Source organism: Onthophagus taurus, chromosome 2 (assembly GCF_036711975.1).
Source record: "Onthophagus taurus isolate NC chromosome 2, IU_Otau_3.0, whole genome shotgun sequence".
NCBI lineage: Eukaryota > Metazoa > Arthropoda > Insecta > Coleoptera > Scarabaeidae > Onthophagus > Onthophagus taurus.
Window position 1 is genome coordinate 3,388,464 of NC_091967.1, and position 17,674 is coordinate 3,406,137.

Below are 17,674 nucleotides of genomic sequence, written 5' to 3' on the forward strand. Positions count from 1 at the left end.
AATAATGAGAGTGAAATACGCCGGATTTAATCTATTTGGATTGATTTCTCAGAATCAGTCCCTTATAAAATCGTTTACCGAGTTTAAATACGACTCGTTAAAAACGCTACATTTAACCCATACCTTTGGAATCGTTCAAAATGATGAGTTAAAGATGTTTTTGTACGGATATTTTGATGAGAAAACTCATCAAAACGTTGAAATTAAAACGGGTTTAGGAAAAGTTGTTAAAAAAGTATCCGTTTATGATAATAAGATGACCATTTTGTTTGAATGTGGTGGGGTTTATAATGTTAATATCGATGGTGATTTAAGCTTAAATAAAATCTCTGTAAATATAGATGAGGATGATTGCATCGTTGATATTTCTGCTGGTCCTGATTTTATAATTGGAATCACAAAAAATGGATTTGTTTATGATATACCGAATAAATTAGATTTTGTTAATAAAGAGATCGTTCAAGTTGAAACAGGAAGAGAACATTGTATTTTATTAGATAAAACTGGTAATGTTTATACATTTGGAAGTGGAAGGTATTTATTATTATTTTTTTAAACTTTTATTATAATAACTTTTTAGTAAAGGACAATTAGGTCATGGTGATTTAACCAATAAGGATAACCCAGTCCTAGTTGAAGCATTGGCAGGAATAAAAATTGATAAGATTGCGGCCGGTGGGTGGCATTCTTGTGCTTTAAGCGACTCCGGAGACATGTACACTTGGGGGTGGAACCAAGACAATCAACTTGGTTTATTTGAAGATAAAGATGTAGATAAAAAGGCTGTTGTTGGAACCCCAGAACCCGTCAATTTTCCTGACTTTGAAGCAAGTGTTGAGGACATTGCTTGTGGGACAAGACATACTGTAGCTTTGTTAGGTTAATATTAATAAATTAAAAACAATTTGTTATTTAAATTAATCATTTTTAGGAAATAAACTATATGGGGCTGGAATGAATAAATACTTTCAATTAGGTAACAATAAATCCAATGATGAGACTGCAATGAAATGTTTGTATGAGGCTGATGGAGATGTGTTGGATTTAATTTGTGGTCCATGGAGTACAGCTATTTTAATGTCTGATAATAAAACAGAGGCTGAAGAAAATGTGTCATAATATATTGTTATAATTTTATTGTACTTAGATTTATTATATTGTTGTTATTAATTTGTGTTTTCATATGGAATCTATGTTTCATAAAGATTATAGGTGTCCCAAAAGAGATATAAAAAAACTAGCTAAAAATAAATTATCAAACTAAAAGTGATTTTTCAAAACGGCTTTTTGCGTTAAAAAGAGGATACTTTAATTAAAAATTGGTGACATTTCCACAAGGATCCTTCAAGAAATTAATATTATAGCGAATTTTGAAAATTATTAATAAAAATTGCAACATCGAAAATTTTATCAAAACTTCAAATATTGCTTTCTCAAAAACTAAAAGTAATTTTTCAAAACGGGTTGGTTCATTAGAAAGAGGATACTTTTATTAACACTTTGGGAAATTTTCATACTCATATTCCAAGAAGTGGATTTTATACGAATTTTTAAAACTTAATCGGCGAAAATTGCAAAATTCGAAAAAATCATTTCAAAAATTTATTTCTCAAAAACTAAAAGTGGTTATTCAAAACGGCTTATTGCATTAAAAAGAGGATACTTTAATTAATAATTGGTGATATTTCCACAAGGATCCTTCAAGAAATTAATTTTATAGCGAATTTTGAAAATTATCAATAATTGCAACATCGAAAATTTTATCAAAACTTCAAATATTGTTTTCTCAAAAACTAAAAGTTATTTTTCAAAACGGGTTGGTTCATTGGAAAGAGGACACTTTTATTAACACTTTGAGAAATTTTCATACTCATATTCTAAGAAATGGATTTTGTACGAATTTTTAAAACTTAATCGGCGAAAATTGCAAAATTCGAAAAAATCATTTCAAAAATTTATTTCTCTAAAACTAAAAGTGATTATTCAAAACGGCTTGTTGCATTAAAAAGAGGATACTTTAATTAATAATTGGTGATATTTCCACAAGGATCCTTCAAGAAATTAAATTTATAGCGAATTTTGAAAATTATCGATGAAAATTGCAACATCGAAAATTTTTTCAAAACTTCAAATATTGCTTTCTCAAAAACTAACAGTTATTTTTCAAAACGGATTGGTTCATTAGAAAGAGGACACTTTTATTAACACTTTGGGAAATTTTCATACTCTTATTCCAAAAAGTAGATTTTATACGAATTTTTAAAATTAAATCGGCGAAAATTGCAAAATTCGAAAAAATCATTTCAAAAATTTATTTCTCAAAAACTAAAAGTGATTATTCAAAACGGCTTATTGCATTAAAAAGATGATACTTTAATTAATAATTGGTGATATTTCCACAAGGATCCTTCAAGAAATTAATTTTATAGCGAATTTTGAAAATTGCAACATCGAAAATTTTATCAAAACTTCAAATATTGTTTTTTCAGAAACTAAAAGTTATTTTTCAAAACGGGTTGGTTCATCAGAAAGAGGATACTTTTATTAACACTTTGGGAAATTTTCATACTCATATTCCAAGAAGTGGATTTTATACGAATTTTTAAAACTTAATCGGCGAAAATTGCAAAATTCGAAAAAATCATTTCAAAAATTTATTTCTCAAAAACTAAAAGTGATTATTCAAAACGGCTTATTGTATTAAAAAGAGGATACTTTAGTTAATAATTGGTGATATTTCCACAAGGATCCTTCATGAAATTAATTTTATAGCGAATTTTGAAAATTATCGATGAAAATTACAACATCGAAAATTTTGTCAAAACTTCAAATATTGCTTTCTCAAAAACTAACAGTTATTTTTCAAAACGGATTGGTTCATTAGAAAGAGGACACTTTTATTAACACTTTGGGAAATTTTCATACTCATATTCCAAGAAGTGGATTTTATATAAATTTTTAAAACTTAATCGGCGAAAATTGCAAAATTCGAAAAAATCATTTCAAAAATTTATTTCTCAAAAACTAAAAGTGGTTATTCAAAACGGCTTATTGCATTAAAAAGAGGATACTTTAATTAATAATTGGTGATATTTTCACAAGGATCCTTCAAGAAATTAATTTTATAGCGAATTTTGAAAATTATTAATAATTGCAACATCGAAAATTTTATCAAAACTTCAAATATTGTTTTCTCAAAAATTAAAGGTTATTTTTCAAAACGGGTTGGTTCATTAGAAAGAGGACACTTTTATTAACACTTTGGGAAATTTTCATACTCATATTCCAAGAAGTGGATTTTATATAAATTTTTAAAACTTAATCGGCGAAAATTGCAAAATTCGAAAAAATCATTTCAAAAATTTATTTCTCAAAAACTAAAAGTGGTTATTCAAAACGGCTTATTGTATTAAAAAGAGGATACTTTAATTAATAATTGGTGATATTTCCACAAGAATCCTTCAAGAAATTAATTTTATAGCGAATTTTGAAAATTATCGATGAAAATTGCAACATCGAATTTTATTAATATTGTTTTCTCAAAAACTAAAAGTTATTTTTCAAAACGGGTTGGTTCATTAGAAAGAGGACACTTTTATTAACACTTTGGGAAATTTTCATACTCATTTTCCAAGAAGTGGATTTTATACGAATTTTTAAAACTTAATCGGCGAAAATTGCAAAATTCGACAAAATCATTTCAAAAATTTATTTCTCAAAAACTAAAAGTGATTATTCAAAACGGCTTATTGTATTAAAAAGAGGATACTTTAATTAATAATTGGTGATATTTCCACAAGGATCCTTCAAGAAATTAATTTTATAGCGAATTTTGAAAATTATCGATGAAAATTGCAACATCGAAAATTTGATCAAAACTTCAAATATTGTTTTCTCAAAAACTAAACGTTATTTTTCAAAACGGGTTGGTTCATTAGAAAGAGGATACTTTTATTAACACTTTGGGAAATTTTCATACTCATATTCGAAGAAATGGATTTTATACGAATTTTTAAAACTTAATCGGCGAAAATTGCAAAATTCGAAAAAATCATTTCAAAAATTTATTTCTCAAAAACTAAAAGTGATTATTCAAAACGGTTTATTGTATTAAAAAGAGGATACTTTAATTAATAATTGGTGATATTTCCACAAGGATCCTTCAAAAAATTAATTTTATGACGAATTTTGAAAGTTATCGATGAAAATTGCAACATCGAAAATTTTATCAAAACTTCAAATATTGCTTTCTCAAAAACTAACAGTTATTTTTCAAAACGGATTGGTTCATTAGAAAGAGGACACTTTTATTAACACTTTGGGAAATTTTCATACTCATATTCCAAGAAGTGGATTTTATATGAATTTTTAAAACTTAATCGGCGAAAATTGCAAAATTCGAAAAAATCATTTCAAAAATTTATTTCTCAAAAACTAAAAGCGATTATTCAAAACGGCTTTTTGCATTAAAAAGAGGATACTTTAATTAATAATCGGTGATATTTCCACAAGGATCCTTCAAGAAATTAATTTTATAGCGAATTTTGAAAATTATTAATAATTACAACATCGAAAATTTGATCAAAACTTCAAATATTGTTTTCTCAAAAACTAAAAGTTATTTTTCAAATCGGGTTGGTTCATTAGAAAGAGGACACTTTTATTAACACTTTGGGAAATTTTCATACTCATATTCCAAGAAGTGGATTTTATACGAATTTTTAAAACTTAATTGGCGAAAATTGCAAAATTCGATAAAATTTTCGATTATTTCAAAAATTTATTTCTCAAAAACTAAAAGCGATTATTCAAAACAGCTTTTTGCATTAAAAAGAGGATACTTTAATTAATAATTGGTGATATTTCCACAAGGATCCTTCAAGAAATTAATTTTATAGCGAATTTTGAAAATTATTAATAAAAATTGCAACATCGAAAATTTTATCAAAACTTCAAATATTGCTTTCTCAAAAACTAACAGTTATTTTTCAAAACGGATTGGTTTATTGGAAAGTGAGTGGTACGCCTTGGTTTTTATGGAAATATATTTTTGTATATTGCATCTTAAGTGAAATTCACTGTATAAGTAATTTGTTTATTATAAAAATGAGCAATGACTTCCAGAAAAAAAAATGGAGTTAGGTTCGTTTTGTTTACAAATGTCAATCATTTCCCGAAAGAATGTTAAATTAGGTCAGTTTTCTTTTGAAACCCTAATCATACCGTGAAGGAATGTTAGGATAGGTCAGTTCCCTTTTGAAACACAAATTATACCATGAAGGAATGTTAAGCACGGTTATTTTTTTTTGTAATGTCAATTATACCGCCAAACCTAAACTATGAGCTCTATTTGCTTTATTTTACGTTGTGTCTTTATGCATTCTTTCTAAAAAATAGGGATAAATACACGAATATAGGAATTTGGGTCTTGAATCGTATAACTCCTCCCTCCTTAATGTCCAGAACCAAAGATTTCGAGGTCTTCCGTTGGACTTTCTATTCTGGATATTTCTTTATATTTTTTTATTAGTTTCTTCTTGACTAAATAATGTAAAATACAGCCACTATATCAAGTACAAAAAGATTACTGGACTACCAACTGCAAAGTAGTGGTCATTGGAAATAGGAAAAATAAATTAGGGAAATTGTTTATCGGATATCCCTCATTTTTTGCTCCTTTACCGCATAATGAATCTAAATTAAGAATACGCTTAAATGAGAAATATTTGAAACCTTACCTTCTTTGTTGATTTATAACTGGGTAAAATATAGGATATAAAAATAAAAACACAAAAAGTAATGTACTTCACAGTATAATAAATACCGGTATACTTCAGAATTACATTATAAATATACAATGTGTATGATATTTTAACGTTTTTTTGCGATTTTAAAATATTTTCTGAAAATAACAATTTCCCACAAAGCAATGTTCAAACATCTAACTTGAATAAAACGTGTCACAGATACGAACATGACGTTGGTATGTATTTCTTTATTTTTTTCATCTTTAGATTTCTTTAAATGTTGACTGGGAAAAGGGTCCGTTAAAAACCGGCCGTTTTTAAAGGCGTTTCCCCTCCTTTTCATTCAAATTTTTTAATATCTATTTTTTTTTTTGTTTTGTTTTTCTTAAAATACAACCCACTGATATATTTTCAATATAATATATTCACGCTAAAAAGGCATTTTGTAGTCACGATACGTGGCATCAAGACGAAGAACCGAAAATCACACATCAAGAATTATAATAGTACAACATTTAAAACTTTTATTATTACAATGTTTATTTTTTTAATAATAAATTAATTTATTTATATGAGAAAGATGTGATTTACACAGAATCAAATAAATCGTGTTTATTAATAATAATCGGTTCTTTGTCTTGCGCAAAATATAGATTTCTTTTTTAATTATTCAAAAGCCTCGCATCAGCTTTTGAGCGGAAATAATTTCGTTTACACTAACATATTGTCAAAATGGAATAGTTAAACAACTTACAAATTATTGTATTTTACAAATGGCCAACAGATTTCTTTGATTTAACACAAATTTTAATTGAAATTAATCAACTTGCACCTTAAAACAAATCAAGAAATCTGTTTTTTTTCTTTTTTTTTTAATTTTTGTTTTAGTACGTTTTTTGTTTTAATACCTTAATAGTAAAACTTAGGTTGAACAAATTTTGATATCAGCTTAATTTTTCTCATTTATAATCTTTTCGATAAATTTCTTTAATTTAATTTCTTTTTTTTTGGATATGAGTTTGGTCCCAGTTATTTCTGTCTGCTTTTTTTTTGTAGTTATATGTGAGAATGTGATATTTTGCAGTATTTTTTTTATTCCTGTGATGACTTTTTTATTTATTTTTTGTTTTTTGTTTAGATTAACTCTATGGCATATTCTTGTTGAAATTTATTATTTTTTATTTATCTTCCCTTTCATTTCATTTCGGACATCATAATAACAAAAAAATAAAATAATTCTCTCCGTTTTTAAAATTTTAATAATAGTCTTTATATTTTCTTTCATTTTTTTTTATTTTTTTTTTACTCAGTCTTAATCGATATTTACCGATCACATAGTAGTTCTTCGCGATTTTTTTTAATATTCATCTACAATCAATTAAGCACTGCATAGACTAGACGACTTTCCATCATTTTATATTTTTACATAATTCTCCGATTTCGACCTTTTTCATTCTTTAACTAAAATGTCGGAATATGCACCGAGTAACAGGTACGAAAATTATTTACTAAAAAACATCCTTTTTTCTTTTTAATAATACAAGAAGACACTTTTTGGTGTATTTGTGTGCTTTAATTTTTATTTACTTAAGATACGTGCTAAAGCTAAAAACTTCGAAAACGATCTTTTTTCAAATTTGGTTTCATAAATTTTTTTAAATTCTATTCATCTATTTAAAAAACATGGAATACTTCAAATTATTTCTTATTAAATTTCATTTGATTGATTTTTTGGAAATTCTTCTTGTAAAAACTATCTATTTTGATATGTTCTGGATTTGTTTATTTAATTAATTAAATCTGGTTATTAATAATCTAAAGTATTCCATAAAATCTTTTTGATTTACTCGTTTTGATTTCTTTTAAACACGAATTTTAATAAATCTCAATCAACGAAACATTTCAAGTTGGTTGTTATTAAAATTCGTGCGAATTTATTAACATAATAACATTTTTCAGCCAATAAAGAAGCACTAATAAAGCACAACAAAATTAAATAACAACGAAATAGAGGGATCAAAAACTAAAAAGAGTAAGAGTTTGTCCATAACAAATAATTCATATTTTACATCCTGTTGTGTTTATTAGATTACTCATATTTATTGAAACCTAAGTTCTATAACAACAATACCAATGGTGTTGAGTACTGACAAGCAAAGATAATGGCAGACAAAATTGGGAGAGAGCCACGCTGGGTTTAGGACTAGATCCTTGATCAACAAATGATCAGATATTTGAAATCACACAAGATCTGAAACAGGAAGTGGATAAGGTATCAACACTCAAAAGTCACAAAAAGTAGCCAAGATGATGCCAAAAAGAAACTTATAACGATTAAATTGAAAACATGTCAAAATCTAGAAAATGCAAAAAAGTCAGAAACCAATTATATCTTATAATATATGTATGTTCAGAAGATGCCAGATGAAAGAGTACCAAAGAAGATACTATTTATTACAAGAACAGCTTGGAAGTAGGAATCCCAGAACACGATGATGAGGTGCAAAAGGATGCCAAGAATATTACATTTTTTGTAAAGTCAGGGCACAAAGAGATCTATCAAGAACATTAGGAAACCACGCAGTTCTACTTTTCAACTTAGCCCTGGAAAATGTAATCAGAAATGAAGAACAATATTCAACAAGTCAACGCAGATCTTGTGAAATAGAAAAGTTTGGAAGAAACATCATTTTAGGCATCGATGACCTAAAAATTGAAAATTGTCACTTTTCAAATTTGAAACAATACATTAATATCTGGTTTTAAAACAAGTTAACACAAAACCCCTACAAATACATACAGGATAATTTACTTAATTATTATTATCAAATAATTAATTTAATTTTAATGAATTCTTTGATATGGACAAACCCTCAAAGGGAAAAATGTGTATTTTTCATTAATTAGGGAGAAAATCTTGTAGTTGAAAACCTGTTTTGACTGTATTCTGTAGTTTACACTTTGAAAATATGCCATTTTGGTAATCTATCTATTGTTTGAACCTGTTTTGTTGCTACCGCATTTGTGAAGATCTACTTGTTATTTTTTAATCATCGCTTTTTCACTATTTTTAAATAGTTGATTGAATTAAAGTAATTAATACGTCTACCAGTAAATTCTATGTCTTTACGTACTATTAATTGATAACCTTACGTTCTAAAAGTTAGTAAGTGCCGTCACCAAGAATTTTTGTATTAGTGTTGTGTTACTTCATCAAAAAATTACTTTACACGAGGGTGGTGTGAAATTATATAAGAAAAATCGTCTTATTATTTAGATTATATCAAACAGTTGTACTCTGTTTCCTTATCGATGTAAATTTATATTTTAAAATACTCGCTAACTATTACAATTACTAATAACGATAGATTTCTTTTCAATTTTCTTTAAACATTTGTTATTTATTTAAAGAAATTAAAAAAAAATAAACTGAGGTTTTTGTGTGAGGTGTATGTAGTGTATAAAAAAATAATTATTACGATACGTGATTTACAAATAACAACACACGGTGGTATTGGAAATTAAAAAAAGAACTTATTCGCTTATTTATTAACAAATTAAGATATCTTCGTTTTTAAATACGCACCCATTTCTTAAACACAAAAGAAAAACGACACATTGGAAATGAATTATAAAAAATTTAAAAAGGAAAAAAATAAAAAAAATTTAATAATCACCATTAATTATTTATTATACGCATTATTAATATTTATTTATATTATATCATCGTTTTCATAGTATATCGTCTCATATTGCAACATAAATAATAATTAATTAAAAAAAAAACGCAAAAATTAATATACTTTGCTGAGAAATCTAAAAAAAAATGTACAATAAAGAAATAATAACTTATTTCATTTAAAAAAATACGATTTGTGTTGTGTACTAAATTGGTTATTCTTCACAAATGCGGTTTAATGTGGGTAATTGTTTTTAAATCTGTACTTTTTTTTAACTATTGTTCAATATGGATGCTCGTAAAACGAAAAAATGCTCTTGTTACGACTGTTTGTAATAATTAAAAAACTGTGGGAGCAACAATTAATTTAATTAAAAAAATTTTTTGGGTGAGGGGATAACGCAAGCACACACTATTTTTTTTTTTCATTTAGGGTGCGCGGGATAATATTTACAAGGATAATTATAAGCAAACTTAAGTAGACACTGCACACTACCAAATAGTAATAATAATAAAAATAACTAAGAATTAATTAACAAATACGTTTGACATTAAAAACGATATACATTATATAAAAAACACTAATTAATTCAATAATAAAAAAATTATTATTAAACTGTGATTGTAAAAAAAAATATTGTGTAGGAATAAGAAGTCTTATTTAGAGAACAAAATTATTGGAATGATTGATCTAAACAACTAATAAATAGACCGTGGTCCGTTATTCCAAAAAGTCTGTTATTTTTTTTTTTATTAAAAGAATACTGCATGTGTTTTCATTATTTTTATTAATATATGTAACTGTAGATGAGAAAATTTATTTAGCATCAAATTTCTCTCAGTTTTTGTGTCTCGTAATTTTGCAGAATGATTTTATTTCAATTAACCATCTCAAATCACAATATTATCGCCAAAATAAGATAATAAACATCCTAAGAGCCACAATGATGAATTGAATGTAAAAATAAGTAATCATAGTTAGAAAGTTGAATGATATCAAAAATATATATGTGAATAATAAAAATTCGGTTCTCCTCCTGGAACCTCAGTCAAGATCTCACTGCATAACCTTGACCTTGAAACTCCAGGAGGAAAGATAATAAATAGACATCAACGCAAACTGGAGTTTATAAATACTGGAAATAACCCTTTTTTCATAATCTCTTCTATTCGGTAATTAATTGAAGCTCAACTTCGTACTTAAAATCGAATCGGTATTCAATGTTTTTATTATCTCTCTCAGATGTCGCAGTAAGAAGTATAGGGCACATTCAAGAAAGCCTATAACTTTTAATCCATCACAAACTTAAGTTACCTTCACAATTAATGAAGATTTTTGATTACACTAATTAACTAAAACCTCAATACATAACTATTAATGCAGATGGATTCATCGTATGTTAAACACTCCATTGAACTTCAAATTAATAAATTTTGAGAAAATATTTTGAGATTAAGATAACCGAATCATTCTGCAAAAGCACGACTCTCAGCTTTTGTTCCAATTCATATAAAAAATTTTTATTTAATTTAATACTAAATAAATTTCCACATAAACAGCCACATATGAAATCGAATATTTTAAAATAACAATTTAATCGTTCAAAAATAGATTTTTATAATTTTGGAATGTATCGAAAAAGAAAATTAATTGATATTTTTATTTTTAAATGTTATTTTAAAAATTCGATTTAATTATCAGGGGGAATGCATGTTTATTTTTTCTTCGTTTTCATAAAAGAAATGCAAAATGAATTCGGGAAATATTAACGCCCTTATAAAACTACATAAACTCAACAATTCTTAACCACATAGCTTTTTGTAATCATTTTGAGAACACAATTCGAATTTTGATTTTTTTATTAATTTCCTCAATCGCTTACTATTCATCTCACTACTCTTGTAAAATTTTGCGTATACGTTTATTTATTTTTGGAAATTTATAATATTTATATCGACATTGATTTTTTTTTTGGACCTCGTCTCTCTTTTATACAATTTTATTTTTGAATATTTCGTTTAATCAAAAAATTCTTTATGATGTGGGTAAAAAAGTGTCTTTAACTGGATCATTTACAAACAAGTATCACATGGTGGGATTTATAAAGAATAATAATAATTAAAAAAAAACGGACAGTTACTAAAAAAAAAAAATGTTAGAAAAATTGCACACAAAAAATATTATCGATTGGGTTGTCGCACACTTGCAATGCGCACTTTGCAAACACATTTTTTCAAAAATAAAAAAGAACTCGTTTTATAATAATAATTCTTGGACATTTATTTATTTATGGTTTGCCTTCACGAAGCCGAATTTTTTATTTACTTTATTTTTCGAGTACGTACTTTTTAAAACCTTTATGTTTTGCAAATTGGCAAGCAAAAGTGTTACACGCAAACATTTAAAAATACAAGTGTTTTTTTAATCTTAACACCTACGATTTTTTACTCTCGTTTCATTAATTTTTTTTCTCGACGTCCCCGGGGGCAATTGGGGTTAGACGCAAAAACGAACAACGTTTACATTAATTATATGATACATTTAGAAACGAAAATATGTTCTCCCATTTCTGCAATGAGCTGGGCCAGAGATCATCAAGTTCTCTATCTCTCTTTCTCTCTTTCTTTCATCATTATCATCATCAGCTAATTTTCGTATTTTCTATTCTTGCGAATAAAAAATCTGGCACATATATGGTTGGAATGTTTCTTTTTTTTTTTGGTTTTTGGGGGTGTAGCCACCGGGTTTACGCGCCTAATTTTTTTTTTACCTTTATGGCAACGACCCCAAAACGATATGTTTTGAAAAAAGCATACCATTTAATATATATGTACAATATACTGCAATTGGTCCAACATAAATATGTGTGTGTTACTGTAGAATCTGGTAGTTTTTTTTTTATGTAGATTTGGTTTTGGTTGTGATGACCCAGCCGTTTTGGCTAGGCCTAAAACTGTCGGTGTCGAGCCGGTTCTGGTCTGTTGTGTAGTTAAGTTATCGGTAGCAGCCTGTCAATTTAATTTTTTGTTGCGGAAGTTTTGTTTGTTGAGGGATTAGAAGCATTTTATTTTGCAAATTCTTTCATTGTATTTGTTATACATAAAGATTTTTGTATCAATTTTGATTTATCGTATACTTTTGTAATTTGGACTGCTTTTTAAAAATTTACGCAACATTTTGAATAATTTCGGTCAGATTAAAAAAAATTTAGTTAATACGTAATTAATAAATACAAAGAAAGAATTTGTTTGCTGTTGTTTTGTCATCATAAACTCTATCTGTAGTTAGTGTCAATCTTTTATCTCTCAAACGAAAATAGCTTCCATTTATTCTCAAATATATAATATATTTTTTAAATATATCTTATATCCTACTTAATATTGATGTAAATATATATGTATATACCATCTAATTGCACTTTGTCATATGAAAACAAGGGCGCGTCAGGCCGCTCTTTTTTTTATTTAAATTCAAATATTTCCATATCAATTAACTACACCTAATTGTTTTCTCATTTAATTTAATATTTATAATATTTAAGATATTCTTCTTTTTAGAGAAAATATACATCAAAAATTTTGAATAAATCACAGATAGATATAATTTTTTTTATCAATTGCGGGACGTCCGTCCCGAGGGTTTTTTTATCATCGATATATCAACATCAAAGCAGTCAATTATGTGTTAATGTGTTTATGTATGTGGTAAGACATATAGAGGTCGTAAAAGTTAGACGACTCTCCTCACCTTTTCCGTACTTTTTTCTGCGTGGTACATACATGAAATTTTTTTAATTTATAAACGTTTTGAGGTATACGCAACGTTGAAGACACATATAGAAAGTACACCGATATACTTTGTTTTTTCAGTTTTTCATAATTTTTTTTTGTCATTAGAGTTATACGCCGAAAAAACACCGAACAATGAACATAGAGTACGAATTTGTTTTTGCCATTATCTACATGTTTACTTTAATATTTCTTTTTTTAGCCGACCACCGGTCAAATTTCCAATAAGATCGGTGGAAAAATTCAAAAAACACCTAATAATTTATTACAGAGAGAAAGATATATATGCTATGCTATATGGATTTTAGACGTCTCGTTCATGTTTTTTGATTTATTTATATTTATTTTATTTCCTTTTATTTTTAGTCTTATTAATTGTCGCGGACACTGCTTTGATGTAAGAATGCAACTTTAACCGTTCTTCTAACCCTAAGAGCTTATTAACAGAAACGAATTTAATAAATAAATATCAACAAACATCTTCCTTCTGGTGCTCTTAAAAAAACTCGAAATAAACGAAAAATAATTTGTCAATCTATAAATTTTCTTATATTTCTTTTAAATTTTTAGTTAATTTCGAGTTTTTATCTTGTTACATCAACAACAAACGCTGGTCCCTTCCGTTCTGGGACATTCTTGAACTTGTAACCTGCGGCATAAGCAGTGCTCCAAGCATTGGTGAAGGTCAGTCCTGGATCGTTTGGCCATCGTTAGTTTCCACAACCCCGTTTCGATCGACGTCGTGAAGAACGTCGCGGAATCGCATCAACATTTCTGGCTTTAAATTGTCCGGGTTAGCAAGTTCCGTTTTTAGGTATATTCTCCCTTGAGGAGGTTTCAGTGGTGGTTCTTCTACTTTTTTATCGTTCGTCGACGCATCGTTCGAATCGTTAGACGATTCTATCGTGTGAACCTCGTCGTTTCGTTTAGGGGAGGTGACTTTGTTGTTGTCCGATGCGTTCGGGGGACTCGTCCCTTTTCTATAGCTTTCGTCCCCTGACGAACTGCTCGGTTCTGACATTTTCGGTAAGGGGGTTAAGCGACTATTTCGACACAGTTGGTCGAGTAAGGCTTTATTTGACATGTTTTCTGGTGCTATTGGTTTTGTGGTTTCTTCTTTTATTGAGTCGTCATCGTTGGATGTTGGTACTCCAGATTCTAAACTAGAACGGATAATGCCGTCGAGGAATGATCCGTTGGCTCCTGAGGTCAGGAGGGATTCGGCTATTTGTCTTGTATTTTTAGGTAATGCTGGAGGTATTGGATTTACTATGTTTGTATGAGGCGTTGTACGAGATGATTCTTCTTGAAGCTTTTGCATCATCTGGGAGGCATAGTACTGTTCAGGGTTTGTTGGGAAAGCTGCTGCTGGTGGAAAGGTTGAGAAATTATGCCAAAATGGGAATGGAGGTGGATACTGAATTGGACAATTTGGATCGATGATTGGCATTCGTCCGTTAGGAGATGTCGGCGGTAACCTTTGTAAGGTTTTGAGATGTGGTGGTGGATTTGGTTTGAATTTCTCTGCGTTGCGGAGGTCGTTTTGTTTGAGAGAAGCGATTTTCTCGTCAACCGGATTAGGTTTGGGATCCCTTTTCCTCGGACGCATTAGATGTCGCTCTTTCACTTTATATTCGAGTGTCGAATGTGGAACGCCGTAATAACTACCGGCTCTGTGTACGGACATTTCACCCCTTTGCACAGCTCTGACGGCTTCTACCAAACTATCGCGGTCATAGTTTCTGTATTTACCGCGTTTCGGTCGAGTGCCCTTCCCTCCTGCGGCTGCCGCGGCAGTGTTTGCCGTGGTGTTCGGAGGTTTAGATGACTGTACCGGGGGCGGTTGATAACTAGGGCGTGGTGGGATTTCAGCTTGCGGTGGCTTTTGAATAATGGGAAGGCCTCCGAGTGGTGGGGTAAAACCTCGTTTGATGTCAAGGTCCGGAATGGGAAACCTTGGATCGGGGCTCTGATGGAACTTGCCGCATATACTTTTGGCGATGGCATCTTTAACATCTTTTAACGACATCTTGGGTTGAATGGGCGGCGATGCGGACTCGTTGCTTGTAACCGGCGGCGAGATCACAGCACCGACATGTTCCATTGGGTTTTTTATGATATCGCAGCCGTTCTTTGGCAGAGCGATTGGTGTGGTGGTTGGCTTGAAGGACGGAATCTTTAGTATCACATTCGACGGCACCTCTTCTGTTTCCATGTCAGATTCAGACCTTTTCTCTTGCCTCAAACCGGCCGAATTCGACGGACTCGGTCGGGTTAGTTTCTCACTATCTCCGTTGTTGTGATGGTGCGGCCGCAGTTTCTCTTCGACGACGATCTTCCGGAGGACCTCTCGCAGGATCGGGTCCGGATCGATCTGCGGCTTCGGGTCCACTCCTCCACCTCCACCTCCTCCGACGCCCTGCTGCAGGAGATTTTGGAGGTAGGGTCCGACGTTCCTCTGAAGCGCCTCCGTGCTGTTGAGGTTGGATAGTCGCAGGATGTCCTCGATGGAGATGAGCGGACCCTTTAGGGCCTTCTCCACCTCCTTCTCCTCCTCGGCCCCGGACAGGTCTTTGTCCTCGTCCATCGGATCGTCTTCGTCTAGCTTCAATGTGACCGGGTTGAGATGTGACTCGCGCTCTCTCTCTAGCGCTAATTTGTATACCTTGTTCCTGAGCGTTGAGCGGGGGATGCCATAAATGACGGCCGCCCTCCTGGTGCCCAGCTTTCCCGACTGGATGTCTCTGAGAGCCGCCTGCAGTTCGTCCTCGGTGTACGTTCGTCTGCCCACTACCGGAGGCATCTTGCTCTTTGACCGAGCATCGAAACTGAAATGCAAAATACAACTTAAACATTTATCGAAATTATTTCTCATTTATTATCTCTTTAACATTAACTTTGTATTCATATATATTATTCGTCGTTTGTGGCCGAGGTCGCTTGCAGCTGAGGCTCAGTGATTAATCATATCTACTTGAATGACGCTGGTTATCATACTCCCGCTTCGGCAGCGAGCGATCTCAACTTTATCAAGTGAGGTTGGGGATCTTTTGACTTAAGAAGCCGAGGTCACAATGTTTAATATCATATCTAATTGAAACTAGTCATCATATTGTGACATGAGATGACCTCGGCATTATCGAATGACGTGGATCTTTTGACTAATTAAGCTGGTCATCTTATTGTGATGATATAGACTTATTACTTTTAATCTTAATGTTAATTCGGTTGATTAAGATACTGCGAGTATCATACATATTTAAATTATTCATATCTGTTATAATAAACGTATCTAATATACATGTTAGATAAGTAAATTTCGTTAATCACTTTAATTCTTATGCATTTACAGCGGACAGTCGACGACAAGGAATTAATGTCAATGAATTTCTCATAGCCAAAAGAAAAAAACGCCAAATCGGGACAAGGGCGCGCTCAGTGGCAAGATAAAGACTCGCCGCCGGTGCACTCGAGCGCGGGACACAGTCTCCGTTTGCGGTGTATAATTTTATCTCGTTCGCGTGCATATTTCGCGGTGGTATTGGCCTCAAAATTAACATAAACACGCCGAGCAGCCGCGACTGTTGTGCCTATGTCCGCATGACTGATAATCCCAGAGACCTCGCAGGGGAACGCGTACACGGCACAGGATTAAACTCTCCTCTGGACTTAATTGGCCTATTTTGCATTGCGCAATCGCCGTTTAAATTATCTCATAGAATACCTCCTCACCTATCTCTATCAGTTCTTATCGCAAAATACAATTCATATAATAACAGTTAGAAAGAAAGAAGGAGAAGACAAATTGTCTAGTCTAAATGGTTTCTGATTTATACACATGAATTTAAAATAACCACAGAAAAAGAAGTTCTAAAAATATATGCGTACAGTTCCCAAACATAAATATTAATATGTCTTATAAATAGCAGTTTCGTGCATGCAAATTTAAAACCTTGGTTGAAATAAACATCTTTGTACACGGTGTAATAATAATGACTTTTTAGATACTCTATCTCACGTAAAACACTTATGGTTTCGAAACATTTCTAAATTCATTTAAAAACTAATCAGGTGATCTTTTTCGTTTAAATTATTTTGAGATGAGTTCCAATTACCTTTGAGGTCGACGTAAAATTATAACTTTTTTAATTGCCCGCTACACTACCATTTAATTCCTTTTAATTTAACCTAGCGAAGGTTATAAACATTCTCTTCTTCCAACCACGAATGGTCCTGATGCTTAGTTAAATCCGGAAGCGTAACTCAAAAATACATCGCGGCTCCATGGCTTTAGGTTAAAAGGATTCCCTCGTATATCTCGTTTTCGCGGCTCGGGGAACGTTTGGAAAGCGTTGTCGGTTGAGGCAGTAAGGACGACCTGGCAGGACCCCGCCGCGCGGTAGGGCACCATAATCCTCGAGCCAGAAAGGGAAGGAAGAGAAGACAGCACACGGTGCTG

The 17,674-nt window shown here is 30.8% G+C and overlaps 2 protein-coding genes across 6 annotated transcripts in view; one reads left to right on the forward strand and one right to left on the reverse strand.

The window, feature by feature from the left end:
• The first annotated feature begins 4 nt into the window (after positions 1 to 4).
• On the forward strand, positions 5 to 1,170 carry LOC111415148 (RCC1 domain-containing protein 1). 2 transcript variants are annotated; one of them, XM_023046690.2, is made up of 4 exons: positions 5 to 278; positions 342 to 534; positions 581 to 879; positions 932 to 1,170. In XM_023046690.2, the coding sequence occupies exons 1-4, from the start codon at positions 5 to 7 to the stop codon at positions 1,117 to 1,119; spliced, it is 954 nt and encodes a 317-aa protein (XP_022902458.2). In that variant the 3' UTR covers positions 1,120 to 1,170. The 2 variants fall into 2 exon arrangements, with proteins under 2 accessions (XP_022902458.2, XP_022902457.2); XM_023046689.2 differs by having other exon boundaries at positions 5 to 534.
• A 4,627-nt stretch (positions 1,171 to 5,797) lies between these two features.
• The window catches only part of LOC111415118 (Ecdysone-induced protein 93F), a 116,478-nt gene continuing 104,601 nt past the window's right edge, over positions 5,798 to 17,674 (reverse strand). For 3 of the 4 annotated variants that reach the window (XM_023046626.2, XM_023046628.2, XM_071193900.1), the window contains one exon: positions 5,798 to 16,043. In XM_023046626.2, coding sequence (XP_022902394.1) covers positions 13,901 to 16,043 — 2,143 coding nt within the window. In that variant the 3' untranslated portion in view covers positions 5,798 to 13,900. The remainder of the gene's footprint in view (positions 16,044 to 17,674) is intronic. The other variant, XM_023046627.2, reaches the window with a different exon arrangement.

Excerpts from the sequence above, each read along its gene's own strand:
- LOC111415148 (XM_023046689.2), top strand. The coding sequence starts at position 5 with ATGAGAGTGAAATACGCCGGATTTAATCTATTTGGATTGATTTCTCAG. Across the intron at positions 535-580 it reads TATACATTTGGAAGTGGAAG|TAAAGGACAATTAGGTCATG; the intron begins GTATTTATTATT and ends ATAACTTTTTAG. Across the intron at positions 880-931 it reads ACATACTGTAGCTTTGTTAG|GAAATAAACTATATGGGGCT; the intron begins GTTAATATTAAT and ends AATCATTTTTAG.